The sequence below is a fragment of the Cygnus atratus genome, chromosome 1 (assembly GCF_013377495.2).
Source record: "Cygnus atratus isolate AKBS03 ecotype Queensland, Australia chromosome 1, CAtr_DNAZoo_HiC_assembly, whole genome shotgun sequence".
Taxonomy (NCBI): domain Eukaryota; kingdom Metazoa; phylum Chordata; class Aves; order Anseriformes; family Anatidae; genus Cygnus; species Cygnus atratus.
The window spans coordinates 28,928,833-28,949,351 of NC_066362.1; the positions used below are offsets into that span (position 1 = coordinate 28,928,833).

General features: G+C 38.9%; 1 protein-coding gene across 2 annotated transcripts in view; it reads right to left on the reverse strand.

Moving 5' to 3' along the window:
• Nucleotides 1-234: 234 nt before the first annotated feature.
• The window catches only part of ZNF277 (zinc finger protein 277), a 57,001-nt gene continuing 36,716 nt past the window's right edge, over nucleotides 235-20,519 (reverse strand). For both annotated transcript variants that reach the window (XM_035544240.2, XM_035544241.2), the window contains exons 5-12: nucleotides 17,382-17,473; nucleotides 15,903-16,013; nucleotides 12,553-12,685; nucleotides 5,470-5,537; nucleotides 4,245-4,341; nucleotides 2,567-2,609; nucleotides 1,626-1,800; nucleotides 235-582 (exon numbers count right to left, since the gene is read on the reverse strand). In XM_035544240.2, coding sequence (XP_035400133.1) covers nucleotides 390-582; nucleotides 1,626-1,800; nucleotides 2,567-2,609; nucleotides 4,245-4,341; nucleotides 5,470-5,537; nucleotides 12,553-12,685; nucleotides 15,903-16,013; nucleotides 17,382-17,473 — 912 coding nt within the window. In that variant the 3' untranslated portion in view covers nucleotides 235-389. The remainder of the gene's footprint in view (nucleotides 583-1,625; nucleotides 1,801-2,566; nucleotides 2,610-4,244; nucleotides 4,342-5,469; nucleotides 5,538-12,552; nucleotides 12,686-15,902; nucleotides 16,014-17,381; nucleotides 17,474-20,519) is intronic.

Consider the following 20,519-nt stretch of genomic DNA (forward strand, 5'->3'; position numbering starts at 1 on the left):
GAGCAGTAACGCATAGCAGTTTTACTCATTGGCTTATATATAAAGACATACTGTCTCAATTTTTCATGTTTTTCATGAGATGGCCTTAAAGTAGAACTCTGATTTTGGTATATTCAGAAAAAAAAAGAAGAAAAATCCTATTTTTGAATAATACCAACAGTATTCTAAGAACCAAGCAGAAAATCCAGCACTTAGTCTTAAAATAAAGCTAAAACTTAAAGGAAGATAAACAAAAAACTTTGCACATAAATTTTATTTAGCATTCCCATTCATGTAATATTTGCCCAGCGACAACATTAATGAGGTGAACTGTAGTCCAATACGAGTGGAAGAATGTGGTTTTTGTCTTCCAGGAGAAACACTCAAAGGTCAGCAACTGTAATTCAAGGTCAGTTTTTCTCCTGACTGTTGTTCTCTTCACACAGTAGCTGGTTTAAAACACTGCTCTGTTTGAGAGCTTTTAGATTGGATATATCTTCACTTACAACGGGGACATCTTCACTTTGATCCTCAGTTACCAGATCTTCGCTGTCTGACAGTGTACACAGCAGTGTATCATTTTCATAGGTAGGAAAATAATACCTGGAAGCAACAAGGTTTAACAGAATAGAATATTACTAGATAGTCACATATTTTGTTTTAAAAAGGCTGTGCTTATTTTATGAGATTAGATTCATAAAACAGAAAAATGAGAAAGTTCAGTTTACTGCAATGAGTAATCAGCATGCTCAAAAAATCAACTGACACGTACACCCTGGAAGAGTCACACAGAAGAGGCAGCAACAGACAAGCCTTCCCCCATTTCTTGCCCTGCCCATTCTCACAACTGAGGCCACGGATCCAGATCTGTCCCATAACAAATGCCTAACAGATTTTTTTTAAGTGAGAACACTCCCTGTGCTCTACCATCTATGCCATCATCCCCTAGATATACAGAACATGCTTGCAATCTGAATCAGTGCTATGTTACACTATCTCCATTTGCTCTGGGGAAAACCACGGATAAAGAGACATCTTGTTTTGATGCCTAAATTTAGGTAGATATTATACATATATCTGCATTAGATGTGCAAAAGAAGGGGTTCGATTTGTTTCCAGAACCATATGTTCACTACCTTTACTAGCAATGAAATATGTGCCAGATGCCCATCCTAGGCAGGAATTGCATCTCTGTAGAGAGCTAATGGCTCAAAGACCTTGTGTCTACAATTTGGAGTGTTCGAGATGCTGCCTTAGTGCATAGATTCAACCTTTGCTCCACCAGGAGAAAGTGCTCAGAGCGCAACACTTGTGCTTTCCACTGTGCACTGCATGACTGCAAACACACGCAAAAGACAACTTTGAAATAAGATCTCTAGCATACTAATTTGACAGTGCAGACATGGCTTATGGTGACACTGCATCCAGGATGCAACTAGAAGAGCAGTATCCCATGTTCATTTTAGCTTCAGATAGTACAGGGATTTCTGAGTAGTTCTGAGACCACTTACTATTTTATCTGTGCTAGTAGAGCTGAGGGGCTTTGGGCACTGCGGCACTGGCAAAAAATAGAACTTTCAACTTCTTGCTTTACAGACATTAACAGACAGCAGTATAAATGCTGGAAGAAATATGTTTGTCCTTACTGTGGTTGGTCCCATGTAGACCTGGGTGGCAGGAATGTGATGTGTTTTGTCTCTTCCATATGACTTATCAATCCTCCTTTAGACTGAAATTTTTCCTGGCAATTGTAACAACGACAATGATGGATTTCCCTCCTTATGAAGTTCACTAGCTTTACCTGCTGATAAAAGTTCAGACCTAGGAGAGACAGTAGCAAACAAACACTTGAGGAATATAACAATTTACAAATGCTTTCCTGGATTAAGCATAAAGGTTTATAAAGGTTACTGAAGACCAGCACTGCCTGAACACTGTAACTTAGCAAACTAACCGAGCAAATGTTTCTTCCCAGCTGCAGGGGAACTGGTCCTTCTTTTACAGTAAAAATTACAAACATTTTGCTTCCTCTCTGTCTAGAGGAGAAAGGAAACATTGGGCAAACGCAGCTTAGACCACAGCCTTCTAAGTTGCAAGCAAGTCTTAACAGGCATAATAATAATAATCCTATTAATAATAGTAATACTTATTCCAGGGCTCTGCCAGCCGGATGTGGGACTCATAGAGCAGCTATTTGTAGAGGCCACTCTGTGAAAGAATCCAATGGTTCTAAAGAAAATACCACACATCCTTGGCACTAACAACTCTGCTGAGGAAAGAAGCAGGGAAAGTGCAGTTAACAAAAGCTTCTGGCCTGTGTTTTTTTTGCAAATCTGACTTCATTTTTGTAATGACTTAAAATCTTGAGGAGCATGCAGAAAGCAAGGAGCTGACACAGGTATGAGAGTCCCAGAAAAATAAAGTGTTCTTGGCTGTCTTTTATAAGCTGGCAGAAACAGTTTCCATAATGGAAAAGTTAGATGTCCAAACAAAAAACAAATTGATACAGCTGTTTTCTGGTATTCTTATAATGTGGTTTTCACCACACTAGCAGCAAATGCTGACAATTACAGCATCTCTTACTCACCATGTTCTGACTTTATTTTAAGGAAGTCAAATCCATGTGATTTCTAGAGGGAAAGAAAAAAGGAAAGGAAAAATTCTCATTCCCAATACTTGTACTAGTCCACGCTGAAGACAGCTCAGCTTTTCAGACTGACACAGACATATAGACATGCAAACACTAATGTATGGAATAACGCCCAAAAGTTATTTCATCAGAAACTTTCATATTCTGTTAAACTGCAACTCTCCTATTAATTAGTTTATTAAAACTGAAACACAGATGCTAACCATCAAATGTTTTAAATCATCAAGCAACTTTATTATTAAAAATGCTACTATTTTATTGTATGTACCAGTCTGTACACTCAAAAGTAATAGCTATTCATACTATTAATGTAAAACTTGATTCTATTGAATATTATAGAGGGCAGATGCTAGAGATGCAGTGCCTTCGTTGTGCACTAAAGAAGGCATTCCAGTTCAGCAGCTGATTTAATCTTAAGAAAGATGCCACAATCCTACTTTCGAATTCCAAAGTGCTGAAAGAACTGATATTTAAAACAAGTATATTTGGCTTACATAGCAAGGTTTTGGTAGTGGGGAGGGGGCTGCAGCAGGGATGGTTGCTCTGAGAGGAGACCAGCAGCTGCCCCATGTCAGATCAGAGCCAGCTCCAGCCAGCTCCAAAAGGGACCCGCTGCTGGCCAGAGCTGAGCCAGTGAGCGACGCTGGTTGGGCCTCTGGGAGAGCAGACTGGAGAAAAGGGAAAGCAACTGCTGTGCAACAGCAGCTGGGAGAGAGGGGTGAGAAAATGTGAGAGAAGCAGCCCTGCAGCCCCCCAGGTCAGTGCAGCAGGAGGGCAGGAGGTGCTCCAAGCACACAGCCCAAGTTCCCCTGCAGCCTGTGGAGAGGCCCCTGGTGGAGCAGGCTGTCCCCCTGCAGCCCATGGGTCCCACATGGAGCAGATCTCCACGCTGCAGCCCCCCCGTGGAGGAGCCCCCGGTGGAGCAGGTGGATGTGGCCTGGAGGAGGCTGCGGCCCATGGAGAGCCCCCGCAGGAGGAGGCCCCGGGCCGGAGCTGCAGCCCGTGGAGAGGAGCCCCCGCAGGAGCAGGGGGTCTGGGGGGAGCTGCCGCCCGTGGGGCACCCGTGCTGGAGCAGTTTGCTCCTAGGGGATGGACCCCGTGGTACGGAGCCATGTTGGGGCAGTTCTTGAAGAGCTGCTGCCTGTGGGCAGCCCCCGCAGGCTCAGTTTGGGAAGGACGGCATCCCGTGGGAGGGACCCCACGTGGAGCAGGGGCAGAGAGTGACTGTGAAGGAGCGGCAGAGACTAAGCGGAGACGAAGCGTTAGGGACCGGCCACAGCCCCCATTCCCCATTCTCCTGTTCTGCTCAGGGGGTGGAGGTGGAAGATGGCAGACGAAGGGGGAAGGTGCTTTTAGATTGCTTTTATTTCTCACTGCTCTACTCTGTTATTAGTTGGCATTAAGTTACATTCATCTCCCTATGCTGAGTTTGTTTTTCCATGACAATAATTGTTGAGTAATCTCCCTGTCCTCATCTTAACTCATGAGCCTTCTTTTTACATCATATTTTCTCCCCCTCTTTTTTTTTTTTTTTTTTTTTTGAGGAGGGGAGTGAAAGAGCAGTGTGGTGGAGCTAAGATGCCCATCAGCGTAAAACCACCACCACCAGTCTTACCTGCATGTGAAGATAGAGTTTTCCAGTGGTGTCTGCTTGTTGTTCACAGAACAGGCAAACTGCACACACAGGATGCTCTTCCCAGTCAGACCAGTCTCTTATGATTAAGAGTCAAAAATATTCATTTAGTTGTGGAAAACAGTAGAGATATTTTGTGAAAGAGCACTTCAGCTTCTGCTCTTACAGCACCAGAAATAAATTCAGAGAAACTGAATACTTTAAATGGGGTGGAAGAGAATGTGGATTTATAGCTGAATATGTGATTAGAAACTGCCTTACTGTCTAAAAAAGATTAGCAATTCAAGAATAACTGAGCAGTTACTGCTGAGTAATTCCTGTGCACGAAGGCAGTAAGTCATACTTGAATTTGCCTGCACTGCTAACAACAGGATCTTAACTTCAGTTTCCATCCAGTTTGACAAGTTATAAAAAAATTGCTTTCAGTATTTATTTTCGTAAGATCTTTCAAATTTTTCTAATCTTTCAATACACCAGCCACAGACATAAACATCACACAGAGTTCACTCCAAGTGTTACTTATCAAATATTATTCTAGAAAGAAACACTCATTTATGCAACATTTAGATATGCACATAGAAAATAAATACCAACATTTATCCATTTAGTTCCACAACACTGCTTAGAAATAGTGGTATTGTTGCACCCAGTTTTTAATCAAGTAAAGTTAAGCTTAAGTCACAGGCAGAACTAGATGGGTAGTGGAGGTTTGGTAGTGACCTGAAGGCCTGGAGCCAAGAATAACAGACAGAGGCAGATGTTGACCTCAAACAGCACCACTGAAGTTTCCTTCAAAATTCTGCTTTAATCTCTAGCTGTCAACTTTTTATCAGACTTTTTCATACACCTTCTTTTTTATGCTGACATTTTGGATGCTTACTCTAGATTTGAAATGTGAGCAAATGCAGTTCAACCATTTTTAAATACGAAAGTCAAAAAAAAAAGTATTGCCCACATCATTATAAACCATAAAGACTGTTGTTTGAACTATATGAAAAAAAAATACATAGGCTTGTGGTTGAAATATGAAATTTATAGTTCTCATTGTGGAGAAATGTCTTTAATGAGAACAATTTGAAGTTGATTTGACTGGCTTAAATGAATTTTAACTGTGTACTAACTATGCACAGCATTTTCCCTGTAACTACTTTCAACAGTAATGTTCTTTCAAGTCTTTATAATGTGCACATATGTAACTCTTACTTACTCTTCCACGTTATCTAGTAATTCCCGATCATCCTCTGACTGCACTTCCTCCCAGGACTTTCCAAATTCCTTGTGAAAAAGAAAAAAGAAAAACATTTTCTGATTCACATCACATTTTATATATCAAATGAATGAATATTTGGGAAGTCATAATCAACACCTTATTTTGGATCACTCTGGTATTTCTATGAGTTAAAGGCAGTCATACAGCACTGCCTTAGTAATAACTTTTAAAATAACAATATATTTATCTTTTAATGGGCTCCCCACACTAGATCTGTGAAGAAAATGATTTGGCACAGAGCTCTCACGAAGAGCATTCAAGCTCTGTGTAAAACTACTGTTGCAACACTACCAAGAAGTTGCCAAGGTGGGGATGTTTGATCACTGGTTTGTGTTTGCCAGCACACTTGCTCAATCCAATCTGCCCTCCTTCTTCTTCATGCAGCATATGCTGATTAAACAATGCAGCTATTGCTTCTGAGACTTCACTTGGCATAGCTACACCAGCCAGTGCTCATATCTCACACAAGATTATGCTGGTAAAAAGGCGTAGCACAAACCTAGCCACAGAGTACTACAGAGAAGCAGCATGAGCTGAGGCACGGATTAGAATATAGCTTCTCTTCCACCCTCTTCTCAGAGCTGAATGTAAGCATACCTATTCATGACGTTCTGTTCTTTCTTTTACCCTCTGTATTGTTTATTTATACCTTAAAGATCTTCAGCACAAAGCCTATCACAATACTTTTGTGCAGTGTTCAGCACGATGGCGGGCACTCTCGGCATGACTGTGATATAAATAACAGACAATAAAAAGCTGAAGCACTCTACTGAAGTTCCAGCAGTGATCTTTAGCTAGTGTTTTTCTTTCCTCTGACAGGTTCTTCCTGCCTTTAAAAATAAACCGGGGCCAACTAACCAGTAATTGAAATAGTATTTTTGAACTCATGCTTTTGATGGCTGCGAAGCATTCACAAAGATCATAGTTGATGATCTTGTCCCCAGTGAAAAATGGCAATGAACAAAAAGGTCATTCTTTCATTTATTTCATTCAAGTACTTCCTCTAATAAATATATTTAATAACATCCTTAGCAACAAGTGTTATTATTGTCTTTATGGCTGTTTGGAAAAAGAATTTAAAGATACACATCATTTAACAATTTAATGAGAACTTTCAAAGCTGTTACTGTCTATCAGGTAAATGATACACAAATATCTCTAGACAGCTCTAAACATAATGCCATTAAAGTTTACAGAATGAAAATTCACTAATTAATTCAGGGATGCTACGTGGTAGTGTGCAAACTCGCTGAGTTACAAGGGAGACTCATTAATGTCACCATTACTGTGAGATAACATGAAGCCATTAACACGTCTCACCACATGTTCTCACAGCTGCACACAAGTTTCCTATAGCTTCTACTATTAACACCTTAATGAGAGGATACCAGCTCACAACCACTGCAAAATGAAGACGGATGCTAACAGTTTTTCCCCTTAGCAACCTGGAGTATATGTTCACAAAAGTGCTTGTTCAAAACAGCAGCCAATATTGAACTTCAACTTTTAATTGAAGGGGAAAGGGGATAGATAACAGCTATGCACAAGCTTCGTCATTGTTGCTGTTTCTTTACGGTATTTCTGCAAAGAAGGCAGTGCAGGATCTTGCAAGAAGTCTGCTTCGCTCATCTATACTTATTCAGAGGAGAGAAAAAGAAACACAAAAGCTAATCAGGTCTGGTACCACTGGAAAATTCCAAGGTAAATGGATAACTGGGGACATGATCATGAAAGTGTCAAAAGACTGAAGCTGAGCAACTGGGTGGGACAGAATTCTTCAAAAGATTTTTGAAACTCTTTCAATTTTGTCTTAAAAAAAACACAAAACACACACAGAAAAAAAGCAAAAAACATTACAGCTTGATAAGCATCTGGGACCAAGGGTGGCTTTGTTATACATTCAAGGTCCCTTGCTCTTTCATCTGGGATGCATGAACTCTCAGTAAACATCTCTAGAGATTCCAAAGAAATCCTTAACAAAACCAGAGAAAAAACTGCACCTGACATTGTTGATAGTTCACACAGTAGAAAATACATGATTAAAGGCACTGCAGGACTTGATATATACCCAAGAAAAAACAACTATTTTTTAAATACTTGCTGCATATCTCATGGAGAGGAAAACTCTTTAGAAGAGTGAGGAGAGCATGACAATATGCATGGTTTGATGATTTTCTCTTCTAAAAAAGTTTGAATGTACAGAGATGAATTGCCTCACCAACAATTTATCTCCTCAACTTGAGCACAGCTTTAAAGGTTTTGTACGGAAAAGGCCTGCATGCTTCACTGGGGCAACATACCCCAACATGAGAAGAAGTTGTGAGATGGGAGAAACTAGACACAGGCAGCTGCTATCTCGAGTGTTTTTCCCAAAAGAGCAATTACTGAACTACATGCAAATAGTATTCCTGGCCTGTGGAGCTCAGAAACTCCAAACAGCTGCTGATTTCCCTGCAAATTTCCCCTTGCCCTTCTTCTCACCTGCCTTACTATGATCATCTGATTTGTTTCATACTGCTGCAGAACTTAGTGATGCTTTATCATGTAGAAGAGATGCTTTTACCCCAACATTAATGAACAGACATTGGATTCATTTTAAAATGAAGTGCTTCCCCACTTGGAGCCTGATCTCTCCTTGAAGAGAAACGAACATACCAATTTTATTAAGACTTGAACTACCACCAACTGAAGGAGTGTTTCCCTTTACTATTTTACAAACTATTCGCTACTTAAGTCAGAGCAGGCTAAATATAAAGAGTAACCTCTATAAATTCCCTTCCCTCTTCAGCAACAGCTAATAATGATGATTTAGAGCTTGGCAATGAGAAGAAAACAGCTTTTCATCTTTGAGGAAAAGTAAAATTTTCTAATAAGTGATAGGTCGCATTTTTAGCTGTCTAGCTTAGTCATAAGCACATTCATTATGGTGATGTTACATTACTACAGATACGTGACATCAACTTGAAAATGATCATCACTTTCTACAAGGGATACTCCATACTTAAAGTGCAGCTGGTAACCATCTTGCGAACAAAGGCAGGCCCTCTCATGCCGGGTCTACCTCAGTTCTCTGGACTGGGAACAAGAGAGTTTTACGACTGCTTTCTGTTCTTTTATGACCTCCAGTAGGTATCACAGACTACAAAGTTCTTCCCTCTCCATTTTTACTTGACCCTTGGTGCAAGACGACTCATGGGGACACAGGCTTGCAAAGGCACAGAAACAAGAAAATTAGGTTGGAAGGTTCTTTTTTTTTGAGAAAAGTAAGGTAACCTACATATATATCTTGGATGTACTGCTGCTCAGTTCTTCGTCCTCTATCCGTTGGTCTTTTTCAATTTATACTTCAACCGTTTTGGAATAGGATTGGTATCATCTTCCATACTTATACAATACTGACAGAAGACCTCCAAATCAACTGTGCAAGTGACCCCACTGCCTTTCGAGTTATTTGCATAACTGCAAAACTCCCATTCTAATTCTATGTAACTACCAAGTAATAAACTTTTGATACTTCCTTGTGAAAGAAATCTGTTATATATGCATGTGACAAAAAAGCGCTTCCGCTCCTACTAAAGATCATATGTAATGCTGTATCTTAACATTAACCTGTGAGCAACAGAACATGTGAATAATACGGAGGTAGACTAATCAAAGCAGCTTGTGGGTTGTGACACAAGTTGTGAAAAGTCTTAGAACACCAAAACATTTACAAAACAATTTGCACTATTATTCATTGTGAAGCCAAACTGAAAACTTAGGAGAGGGAATTATCAACACACAAACAGAAAATGTAACTTATGTTATGAAACCAGATTCTTACAACTGCAGTAAAAATACAAGTGAAGCCAGAAGTAGAATGGAGGGAAAGGAAGAAGGAAGGAAGGCCTACTGCTCTAAATGAAGTCGATGGGAACTTTGCCATCAACTTAAAAACACAAGAACTGGCCAGAAGATCATAAGGCAATTCAGCAGGCATTCGCAGGACATGTGAACAGAAAGCCTTTAAAACCTCTCAGTAAAAAAGCCACAAAATAAAGGAAACTGCCAGCTCCAGCTTAATAAGTCTATTTTACACAGGGCTTGGTGAAGATAATATGTAACGGGAAAAAAAGGACATTAACATAAATACAACTTGGCTTTAAAGAAGGTGTCTGTAAGATGGTACCAAAGAACTATCCATTTAAATAGCTAAAGATCCAGCTGCTGATAGAAAAGCTTTATGATGCACATCCTAAAAGTAAAGAGGATAATGCTGTGATGATACTGATGTTTATCATTAGAAACCTACTTAGTCTTACAGTCTCTTTGTGATGAAAACAAACTTGAACAAACTTGGAACATGGAAATATCTTTTTTACATTCTCAAATTCAAACTCTTCTGTGAAAACATGAAAAATAGATAAATTCTAAGTCTACATCTTTAGGTCAAGATGAATTGACTAGTATATATCAAAACAGTGTATCTGTCAATTCAAATAAAATATTCAGCTCATGTCTGTAGCTGTGCAATTGTATAATTCCCCTGGAAATTTAGAGCAATAGAAAGAACAGATCTTTAAGACTCCTTGAAAAGTCAGTAAAGCTTGACACTACAGAAGAAAATCCTCTAGTAAACTGTGAAGGGCTGAGGGAGAGGAAGTAAAACCACTACTCCAAGTCATTACAGCAAGTACACCTTGCATAACATCTAGAATTGACTGAATATAAATTCAGTTTTAAAAAAGTCTTATGACATTAACATAATCGACTGTAGACTACAAATGTGCAGTAGAGATAATGTTATTTCTCCTTATATATAAAGGCTATTCTACAGAACTCCCAGTGAAAAAATTAAAGTTCTTCCCTGTAATCTCTCTTCCTCCTTTGTGAAGATGTTCAAGAAAAGAAAAGAGTTTACCAAAAGCTATTTTGAGAGCATATACATACTTTCTGCTACATAGGAACTACTCTAAGATTTTCATGTTAATGGAAAGTTTAATCCCACGTAGTATGAGTGTGCAAATTCACATTGTATAGTGAACTATTCTATAAGTGCTTAAGTTTTTAGTCTGTTTTATTAAAAAAAAAAAAAGCTTTACTTAAAAGAAATGTCTTAAGTGCTGATATGGGTACACTTTGAAGGATCAGAAACAGTGAATAGAAACAGTCCATTTTGTATAACACAGTGAAAGACAAAAGAGAATGTGTGAAAAGAAAACATGGCTATAGCAGAACACAGAGACAGACAAAAAATTGTGATCTTTCAAAGTATGTCCAAGAAGAAGCACTAGAAACACACTGTCACAAACCTTGCACACATAGCCCCCTGCTGATCTTAAGCATTTTGGTGGTTTGCTATTTTTTATTTGAATTACATTTACCATCCCCTGTCTGTAATACCAAGGACATGAAAAATACATCTCTAAGTGATGCTAACAAGTGACCAGTACCAGAATTGGTTCAGGTTGGCATACGAAGTCACTCTGCAAAGTCCTGCCCAGAATACCAGCGATAACTACAGAGGTCCAGGGCACTAACACGAGCAGTGTCCTGTGACTGCCCATGCTGCTTAATAGTTTGCATGCTCCATGGCCATGCCAACAGCACTGCCCAGACAATGCTTGGACATGGCTCTGGAAGTGTACAGGCCACAGATCATTCCCAGTAGACAGCATGGACAAGGCCACTACTTTGAAAGAAAAGAGGTTAGCTGTGTGAACACCAGCCTTGCTGTTATATTTAATCTGGCCTGTTCTGCATGTTAACATGACATAGCCGCCGTGTCTTCACTGATATTATGACCTCCCTGCGTGTCTATAAAATTTCTTTAGGCAGTCATCTGGCTCAATTACCTGACCAAAGCTGGGACCAATGCAAAGCTGAACATCAAATGCAAATTCAAGACGGAAGGGAATTTAAAGAGAATGCCAAGTTCTGAATGAAAATATAAGATTACCTATAAGACTAATAGAGAAGAAAATAAAACATTACAATCACTTACAATTACAACATTAAATTCAAATCTGCTAACTTGTAAGGAAGAAGTGAACGCTAAGTTCTGTTGGGAAGCTGAGAATAACCAATATGCAAAACTTCACAACTTCTTCCTCACAATGCAGCAAGTATAGATCAGTTTTAAAGCAGTGGTATTTAAATATCTAGAAAAGAAAATAAAGGTCTCAGATCACTGTTCTTTGGAAGGAAGGCATACAGGATCACAGAGGGAATTCACTCCACCCAGGGTAGAAGGGACTTTGCAGAGCCTTAAACGTCCAGATTTTTGTTCTGAAGATTGGATTAAAACCCAGGGAAAGAGATTAAATGGAAAGAGTGGGTAAAACATCCAAAAGTGCCTGAAAAAATTGTTTATAACCTGGATATTAACAAATGCAAGAGGCACAGAGACTAGTTCAGGTGAAATACCATTATTTCTGGGAGAGAGTGTAGAAGCTTTTAAAGCAGCTCTTACATTCAAGAGTTGAAGACAGGAAGTGAAAATTTGTTACACACACATCATACACACTCTCAAAGATCTGAGATAAAAAATATTAATACCTAACAACATACACCTACCTGGAGGCTAAAAGCAAACACTTACTTTTTCTTTCATCTATGTATCTTTCATTTTCCTCCTCTTTGCATTTAATTTATACTTTGAAGAGCACTTCCAGCCTAAGGTTTGTAGAAACAAGCTCAAAGCCAGTAGCATTCAAGTTAGATCTCCATTTATTTCATTACTTTATCTCATTTTCCCTTCTGGTTATTAAAGCAGAGACTGAGCACTAATGACATGATGATTAGCATCTCTTCAAGCTGCATTCTTGCATCTCTCAAAATCAAATCTCAACAACAAATGTTTACTATTCCTTAGTTTAATAATTATCCAGAATATCATACCATAAATGAGCATATTTCTTAAGAGTCCTTCACTTGATTTTTGACCTTTGTACTAATTGCTGGTTTGGAATTACTCACTTCTAACAAGATATTGTCTGCATCACTCTAGTTGATGTACGATTTATTCACAGAACCTCTTACCAAGTAATTAATGATATAAAATCTGTCATATTCTTTGTTTTTGGCATTGATTCTGCGATGCTGCTTCTTTCTCATATGATCTTTAAGTGTGTTTTTGTCTCTGAAGATTTTTTCACAGTATAAACACTGCAAACTAGGATAAAAAGGTAAACAGGTCAACATGTTAAAACAAAAATAGTGCAAGATAATATACTTAAATAAGCTGGAGATATATAAAGTAAGATAAATTCTAAGCACATGAGAGCAAACCAAATGAAAAGGAAAATCAATTTATTTGCAAAAAAAATCTTAGATCACAGTACAGTCAATCAAACACTGAGATAACCAGACTCCTAACAAAAACTACATACAATGAAAATATAGATAATAAAGTTTACTGTTTGACCCAGAAGTAAAATGGGAGAAAAGTCTGCTTTACCAAAATTGTCCTATCAGGACATGGGAGGGACGTTGACTGGTAAGCAATTGAATTCTTAATTCAGCATGCACTTATACAGGAATCTAATCAATGAGTAACTGTTACATTGTCATTTAGAGAGCGAAAAAAAAAACATATCCTGAACGTGCTACATATCTTTTAACCCTGAGAGGTTGAAAGCAATGTGTTAAGATTCTAAGTTTGACTAGGAACCAATCTCTTAATCTTATAAATACAGCAGTCAGAGAAAGACTAATTTGAGCTCTCCTTGCTGAAGCAGTGGGCTGCACAGCAGTGATCTCTCCTTGGGCTGGGACACCTCTCAAAGTTACTCCTCACGGCAGAGGAATCCTTACTAACTACCCTTGTTGGTGAGTGGAACTTGAATTTTTAAAGGTACCTGATTTATGTTAAGACTTAGCAACTTAAATATGCAGTAGACTAATCAATGTGACTCCTGTCATTATAACAAATTAATTATATCAATCTATTTACTGTAATAAATTAAATTGCTGCAATGTCATTAAACCTTGTAAGTGTTGGATATCTCCTGCGACACTAGTTAATGTGTTAAAACAGTATTCTTATAAGAGATGGCTTACATATCCTACCAGGATGGACACAGTTTCTTTTGGCCATCTCTGCAGAGGGGTAGGGAAAATCCTTAGAAAAATCAAAATCCATTCTGTTCAATTAAAAATTTTGTAACTGGGAATTGTATCTTTGTATTTGTGCTACTGGCTAGCAGGAAGAACAGTTTGATTGAACGGCGAGTCAACAACACTTCAAGACTCAAAAGACATGGACATTAAAAAAATACGGTGGCTATGAACAAAAGTGATCACCCATTTTTTATTTTTATTTTTACTGACAAATGAAAGCATGCTCGATTATACAATCAAAAGGAGTTTTAACAGTGTTTGGGTCAGACCTTTCTGTAATTTTTCTGTGGTTTTAGACACACATGTTGAAGAAGAAAATTATTTTCTCACTCAAGTGTTTGCCCACACAGAAACAATACCGTGTCTAGCAGGTCTGTTCCTGCACCCAGAAAGCCCTCATACTCCTTCAGCAAAGGTGCAGCTAGATTCCACTCAGCTCTTCTGTGTGGAACATCAGTTCAGGATTCTCAGTATCCTTCTGCCTTACAAGAATTTTAAAGTTTAGGCTTATTGAGTTCTGCTTGTGCTTGCAGCCTAAAAATCTGAAAACTGCCTAGCTCGTGGATTATAGGTCCAGTGGCAGAATACATGTTTAAAAATCTGCTTTCCTCTACCTGCTTACAATAAAGTGTATGCTCTGACTGTGTAAGGCATTCCCAGGAAAGATGTGTAATGCATTTCCTCAGAATACACAACGTAGTCATGATATTCGTCTAAAATTAGACTTTTCTGCTCTCAAAAATATTTTCAGGCACTATCCTACTAGCACAGCTATTAAGTCTACTCTCAGCAGGAGGAGAGGAGTGGCCTTTCATTGCTTTGGAAGCAACTTCAGTGTGTGCATTAACTACAGGCTTAATTGGCTTTGAAAAACCTCCATCTAAATGACACCCCGAGGTCCTCCTGATAATCAGTGCAGCTGCAATTTATCAGTTGCAACACTAATTATAACACAGAAGGCATTCTTAAAATATCTTCATTTCAGGAGGATGTTTACCTGTATCTATCATGACTGCATGTTCTTTGATAGGCCACAGATTGTAAATTAGAGACCACCATCACCTTTCCAGTCTTTTGAATCTCTTTTTATTTTTTTGCAGATGTACAAGCCAATGGATTCTAAATTTCTCTGGAAGGATACTTAATCTAATTTCTATACCCCAGTTTTCACAAATTCCTGCATTTTGAGGCTTTTAATTACAAAGCTTAAGATTTACACATACTTCTCCTAGAGTCTTTGGTTACAGATTGTATTAAAATCTACTAAGCTTCTTAAAGGCTACAGTTTCACTCTTAAGGTTTACTCTTTAAGGTATGGTTTCACTCTTTCCGCTAGAATCCTAGAATCCTAGAATGGCCTGGGTTGGAAGCGACCTCAAAGATCATCTAGTTCCAACCCCGCCCCGGCATGGGCAGGGATGCCACCCACTAGACCAGGTTGCTCAGGGCCTCATCTAACCTGGCCTTGAACACCTCCAGGGATGGGGCATCCACAGCTTCTCTGGGCTACCTGTTCCACTGCCTCACCACCCTCTGAGTGAAAAATTTCCTTCTAACCTCTAACCTAAATCTTCCCTCTTTTAGTTTAAAACCATTCCCCCTTGTCCTAGCATTATCTAGAGCCCAAGTGATATGTGTTACATACTTGTCCCATTTGTGAAATTCATAAAGGGCACTTACACACTTGCAAAAGAAACTCAAAGTGAAGAATTCTTTGTTCTTTGCTACCTAAGTTCTTCTCCCAAATTGCCTTTTTAACTTCTTCAGCCATCTCAGATTTACATGCTTCTCAGGCAGCATATACATTAGCATTCCCATTCTGCTATGGGATGTAAGGGAGGGCCCCAAAATCTCACGTATTAAATATATAGAGAGAGACAAAAGATGATTGGCACAAGAACTCTGTATTAAGTGATTAAAGAGACGTCTAGCAAAAAGATGGTTACAACAAGAAATAAGATCATTGACTCCAGCAGTTATGAGAAAAAGGGGCATGCTACTATTGACGTTAATGAAAACTGTGCAACTTAACTAAAGCACTACATGTGACTCTATTATTCCAGCAAACACATACTACAAAGTGTTATGAATTAGCTTTCAATAAATTAAAGAAAAGCCTTCTAAGATCACCCACGCAAAAGTTACATTCTCTCTTAGTTTCTTCTTAACTAACCATGAGTGCTGAATTATTTTAACCCAACTTCTTTCCAAGGTTAAAAGAAATATGACTCAAGTCCATTTAAAAACAACAAAACAAGGAACCTACTTACTTGTCAAGCTTCTCCCGTAATACAGCCAAGAATTCACAGCAATTCACAATGTTATCTGGCAGCCCAATGTTAAAAGCATGCTCTCTTGCCATATGATTGAGAAGGACAGATCTACAAAAGACATTCAAAAAGAACATTATGTATTCCTGAATACATATGAGAATTATGTAGCTTGTGACTCAAAATATGCCAACTGCTCTAAAAATGCATAAAAGTCAACATTAAATAAACAATAATAGTGTTTCTGCCACTGCTAGAAAAAAAAGAATGCAACTTATTGTATTGGGAAGTTTTCAATTTCAGTTCTACTGTATGTTCAGTGACATTTCATCTGATTAATCTGCATGCATATAATATAATCTTTTTAATGAAAATTACAATATAGTTTTATTTTGACCCTCTCTTAGCAAATCTCATTTATTAACTTGAATAAGAAAATAATATGTTTCAAACAACAGTCTTGAGAAACATTCAAAGAAGCCATTTGTTAGTTTTCTCAGTGCTGGTTAACAAAACAGATTCTTTTATATCAATATTGCTTCATGCAGTACTAGCAAGACAATGAGCACTGAACTGTGTTCATGAGCAAACATGATATTCAAACAAGTTATTTTTTCTAATAGAGATGTAATGGTTAATTACTTAGGTGTCTAACATCTCTATATTCCTCAGCTTCTGCTTTTTGGGGACTAAAGAAATCTTCAAGTGTAAACACTGCTGAGCCTTCCTCTCACCACAGTCCAAGTGCGATTTTCAAATCACATATTCTGTCTGTCAGACCCAAGTAAGCAGTAGATAAAGTTCTTGGGGGCTGAATGATGTGAAGTGCGGTAAACCATGCAGTAAAGCGAAAATGACACTCAGCCAAAACTGCGAAGACCAGCAGGGACATGACCACAGGTTCTTCTACCCTTCCAGAGTACCAGAGCTACCCATGCAATCAGACACATTCAGGGATAATACTCATTCTCTCCAGCTGAAACTGTTTTATTGTGTATAAATAAATTTTCAGTGGAGCAGACACTTGAATGCAGCTCCTGCTTGCACTTGACTGATGCTGCAAAGCACTCCATTCTCACTCTAATTTTCCTCCCTTTTTCATTCTATCTTTAAATCTTGCCAAACCAGTGTGAATTAAAACAGAAAAATGTGTAACTGGATAGATACATTTTTAACAGCCATACTGGCTTAAACAGCTCTCCTTGACACCAAAACAGCTGACACAAAACTCTCTCTTTAAAATGGTTTAGTTCTCAAATCCAGCTTACCATACAATTCTACAAAGTTGCACTGGAATAATTATAGGACCGAGAAGTGGGAGAAGTCTACTTGAAATGTCAGTGCAGTTGAAAGAAATACCTAAGCTACATCCCAAAAAGATTTCTAGCTTCTGAGTCCCAATATTAGACATTAACTAGCTCGATGATGTTAAAACCATAAACAAAGAAGCAGAACAGACATGAAAAAAATAAAACAAACCTGTTTCCTGTGAATTCTTGATCACAGAACATGCACATACTATGAAAACTTGTGTCATCTCTCTCTCTCTGTTGCTGTTCTAGAATTTCTCTCTATGAAAAGAAACCGATAAAATTATTCAGATTAAAAATAACAATCATTTCATCACATAAGCATTTTACCTCTTTATCCTTACTGGTAACAATGACCAAATGTGCTGACAGAAACCAGAAGTTAGTATTGGAGGAGGAGGGAGTAGCTCACAAAAATTACAGCATTTTTTTTCAAAGACAGTGTGTGCTCCAGTCAACTTCCAGCAAAATTCCCCTACTATTATGCAAGTTCATAGAATCATAGAATGACTTGGGCTGGAAGGGACCTTAAAGACCACCCTGTTCCAACCCTACTGCCATGGGCAGGGACACCTCCCACTAGATCGGGTTGCTCACGGCCCCATCTAACCTGGCCTTGAATAATTCCAGAGATGGGGCATTCAAAAGTTCAGTGGGAAAGATGCATGGAAAGAAATACAAACCGCAGAGAAATTTCACACAGCTATTTAAATGATTCTTTATATAACAGATCAGTTTATTGTCTCTACTTAGGTACAGATTTATCCCTGCTATCAGCGAGCAAGCTTATGGGTAACCACATAAACCACAGTGGAATGATGGAAGTAAATTCTACTTGTTTCATCACAGGCAATCTAGAATACTTCTTTGTGATGCAGAAGGATGGCAAAAACCCTGGTGGTTTCTGCAAGGAACTATGGCATGCAATAAATTCATAGGAAAGGAGAAGCTGATGATTGCCTGTACCACTAGTTTTATTTAATTTAGAGCAAATTAGAGCAATTTAGATGCTTTACAACTCCTGACCAGAATTTTCCTAACATCGATAAAATCATACAGCAGGTGATGTGCTCTGGTGCTGCAACAGCAATAGTGTGGTTATGTTGTGGAGTTACTCTACACTTCACATGGAAAGGCCTGGATCATCAGGGACATGGGGGAGTCAATGTTTGGATTAAAACAGCACATCTTTAGCCTAGCAATACACTGCCTTGTACTTGTGTTTTAAGAACGGATAACTGGTAAAGCATTTATTTTCTGTGTTACGCAGAGATGTTACTGTCTGCTCTCTGACACGTGGGATCATGACTGAATTTTTTAGGGGATTTTCTCAACCTCTTTATCTCCTTAAAGCCGGCAACAGTGGGGCTTTGTGCTTCTGACCTACCTCTTCAGTACCTTTTTGCGTGGATTAAAGCCCAAAGTAGCCTACAGTCTGCATGTAAATTCACATTCAGCGATGCCTGGTAGGTGAGCTCCACGGAAGGAAGGAAGGTGAAAAATAATAAGGGAAGAGGAAGGAGAAAAGGAAGGCTTGAGGCATTGCCATTGCAGGCCCACATGTGTCCCGCAGCTGGAAGATGCCTGGCTATGCAAGCCAGTCTACCATACCACGGAGGGTATGGCTGATGTTAGGGCAAATAAATGTGGTATTGGCTTCTTTTCCGCAACAGCAAAATGCTGTATTGAGCAGAGGACTGTGGGATTAAAAGGACATCTGCTGGAAAACAAAGTAACGTGTCACACTTGAGTTATATTGGGCCTCAGGCCCATGGCTGCTGTGGGGGGAAGAGTGCACCATGCCTTAGACAGTTTTAGGGCCTGTATTCAGCCAAACAATTTGGGAGTTTTAGGTACGTCACATCAGCTAAGATTCTGTCACCTTCAAAACACAAATTCTGGGGCTTTTTTTGTTCACTTTTACACTACAAAGTACACCTTTTTATTGTAGTCATGTTCAGCACTACCTACTCAAATTCCAGACCATATCCTCTGACATCCTGCTGTGTTATGCAAAATGTCAACTAACAAATATAAGTGGATATTTTTCAGGACTGACTCCTGGGAAAAGATAAATGGAGCATAAAGTGTCTTTTGAGAGCCCTTCAGCAGAGATACAATTAAGTAAGAATATCCGTGCTCCACACGGGCAGAAAGCATCCCATAGCATGCCAGCGAGAACTGGACTTTTACCGGTACTCTTGGCTGTCACCTCTCTCTGCTCAGCAGTACATCTCATGCTGTTTTGCCAACCTTGAATTTGAAGGTATCTGCATGTAGTTTATAAAATTTGTAAAATAAACCAGAAAGAATCTACAAGGAAAACAAAAGATGCCATATACAAATTAAATATTAAGATAGCAAGAGTTTAAGCACCTCACCCTCCTATTAGTGACATTCCAACATAGCTTCCTAATTGTACTCTACTGTGAGGAAAGAAGTGTTCTACAATATTTGACACTTGGCTGCTTAACTCTACCCACTTCCCACAAATTGCTTACTGGAGCCCTGGTGAGCTGCTATTCCCAGTTATGCCTGAGGGGGAATGAGAAGCACACTGTATCCCTCAGACACTGCTCCTGATACTCTGCTCTCTCACCCTTCTGGTTTCCCCCTGCACCAGCAAGCTCAGCAGCTGAGAGGCCTTGTCTAACACAGCATCGTTGCTTTACAAATTTTCTCAGTAGAATTTGAAAAATATCTTCCAATGTAGAGACTCCTGTTATCATTTGTCTGCATCATCCATTGCTAGATGGTACTTTCCAAGCCAGAAAGCAAATCCATTACTTGCACAGGTGAGGAATTAAAAGCACTGACTCAAGTCCAGTACAGTAAAAGTGAGAGCCCTGCTCTGCCCTGCTGACATTCCCAGACACCCTCCTACCTCCATTCCATTGCTGGGACTTGATGGGACAATAGCAATAACAGTAACTTGCATAAAACTCTGGGGATTTTTCTGAGTGGAGATTTTCAGCTCCAGAATTGACGCCAAGTTTAAAGTGAAGTCGTGAGGCAGGAAATGAACAATTTACTTTAATACCTGCACCAGTTTCCAAACTGTTCCAACTGTAGGCACCATTAGTATTAATTTGTGGTTGATATTAAGAAAAAAACAAACAAACAAACATAAAAACATTTCAGACATGAGAATTTTCCAAAACTTTTTAGGATACTGTGTCATATCAAAGTGCCAGCGAATGAGAGGGCAACATTACTCAAGGAAAAAGCAAACAGGACAGAGTAAATGTGTATCAGTTTTCTTTTCTTACAATGAATACAAGAGCTGAGTACAGACAGAAAAGGTAAT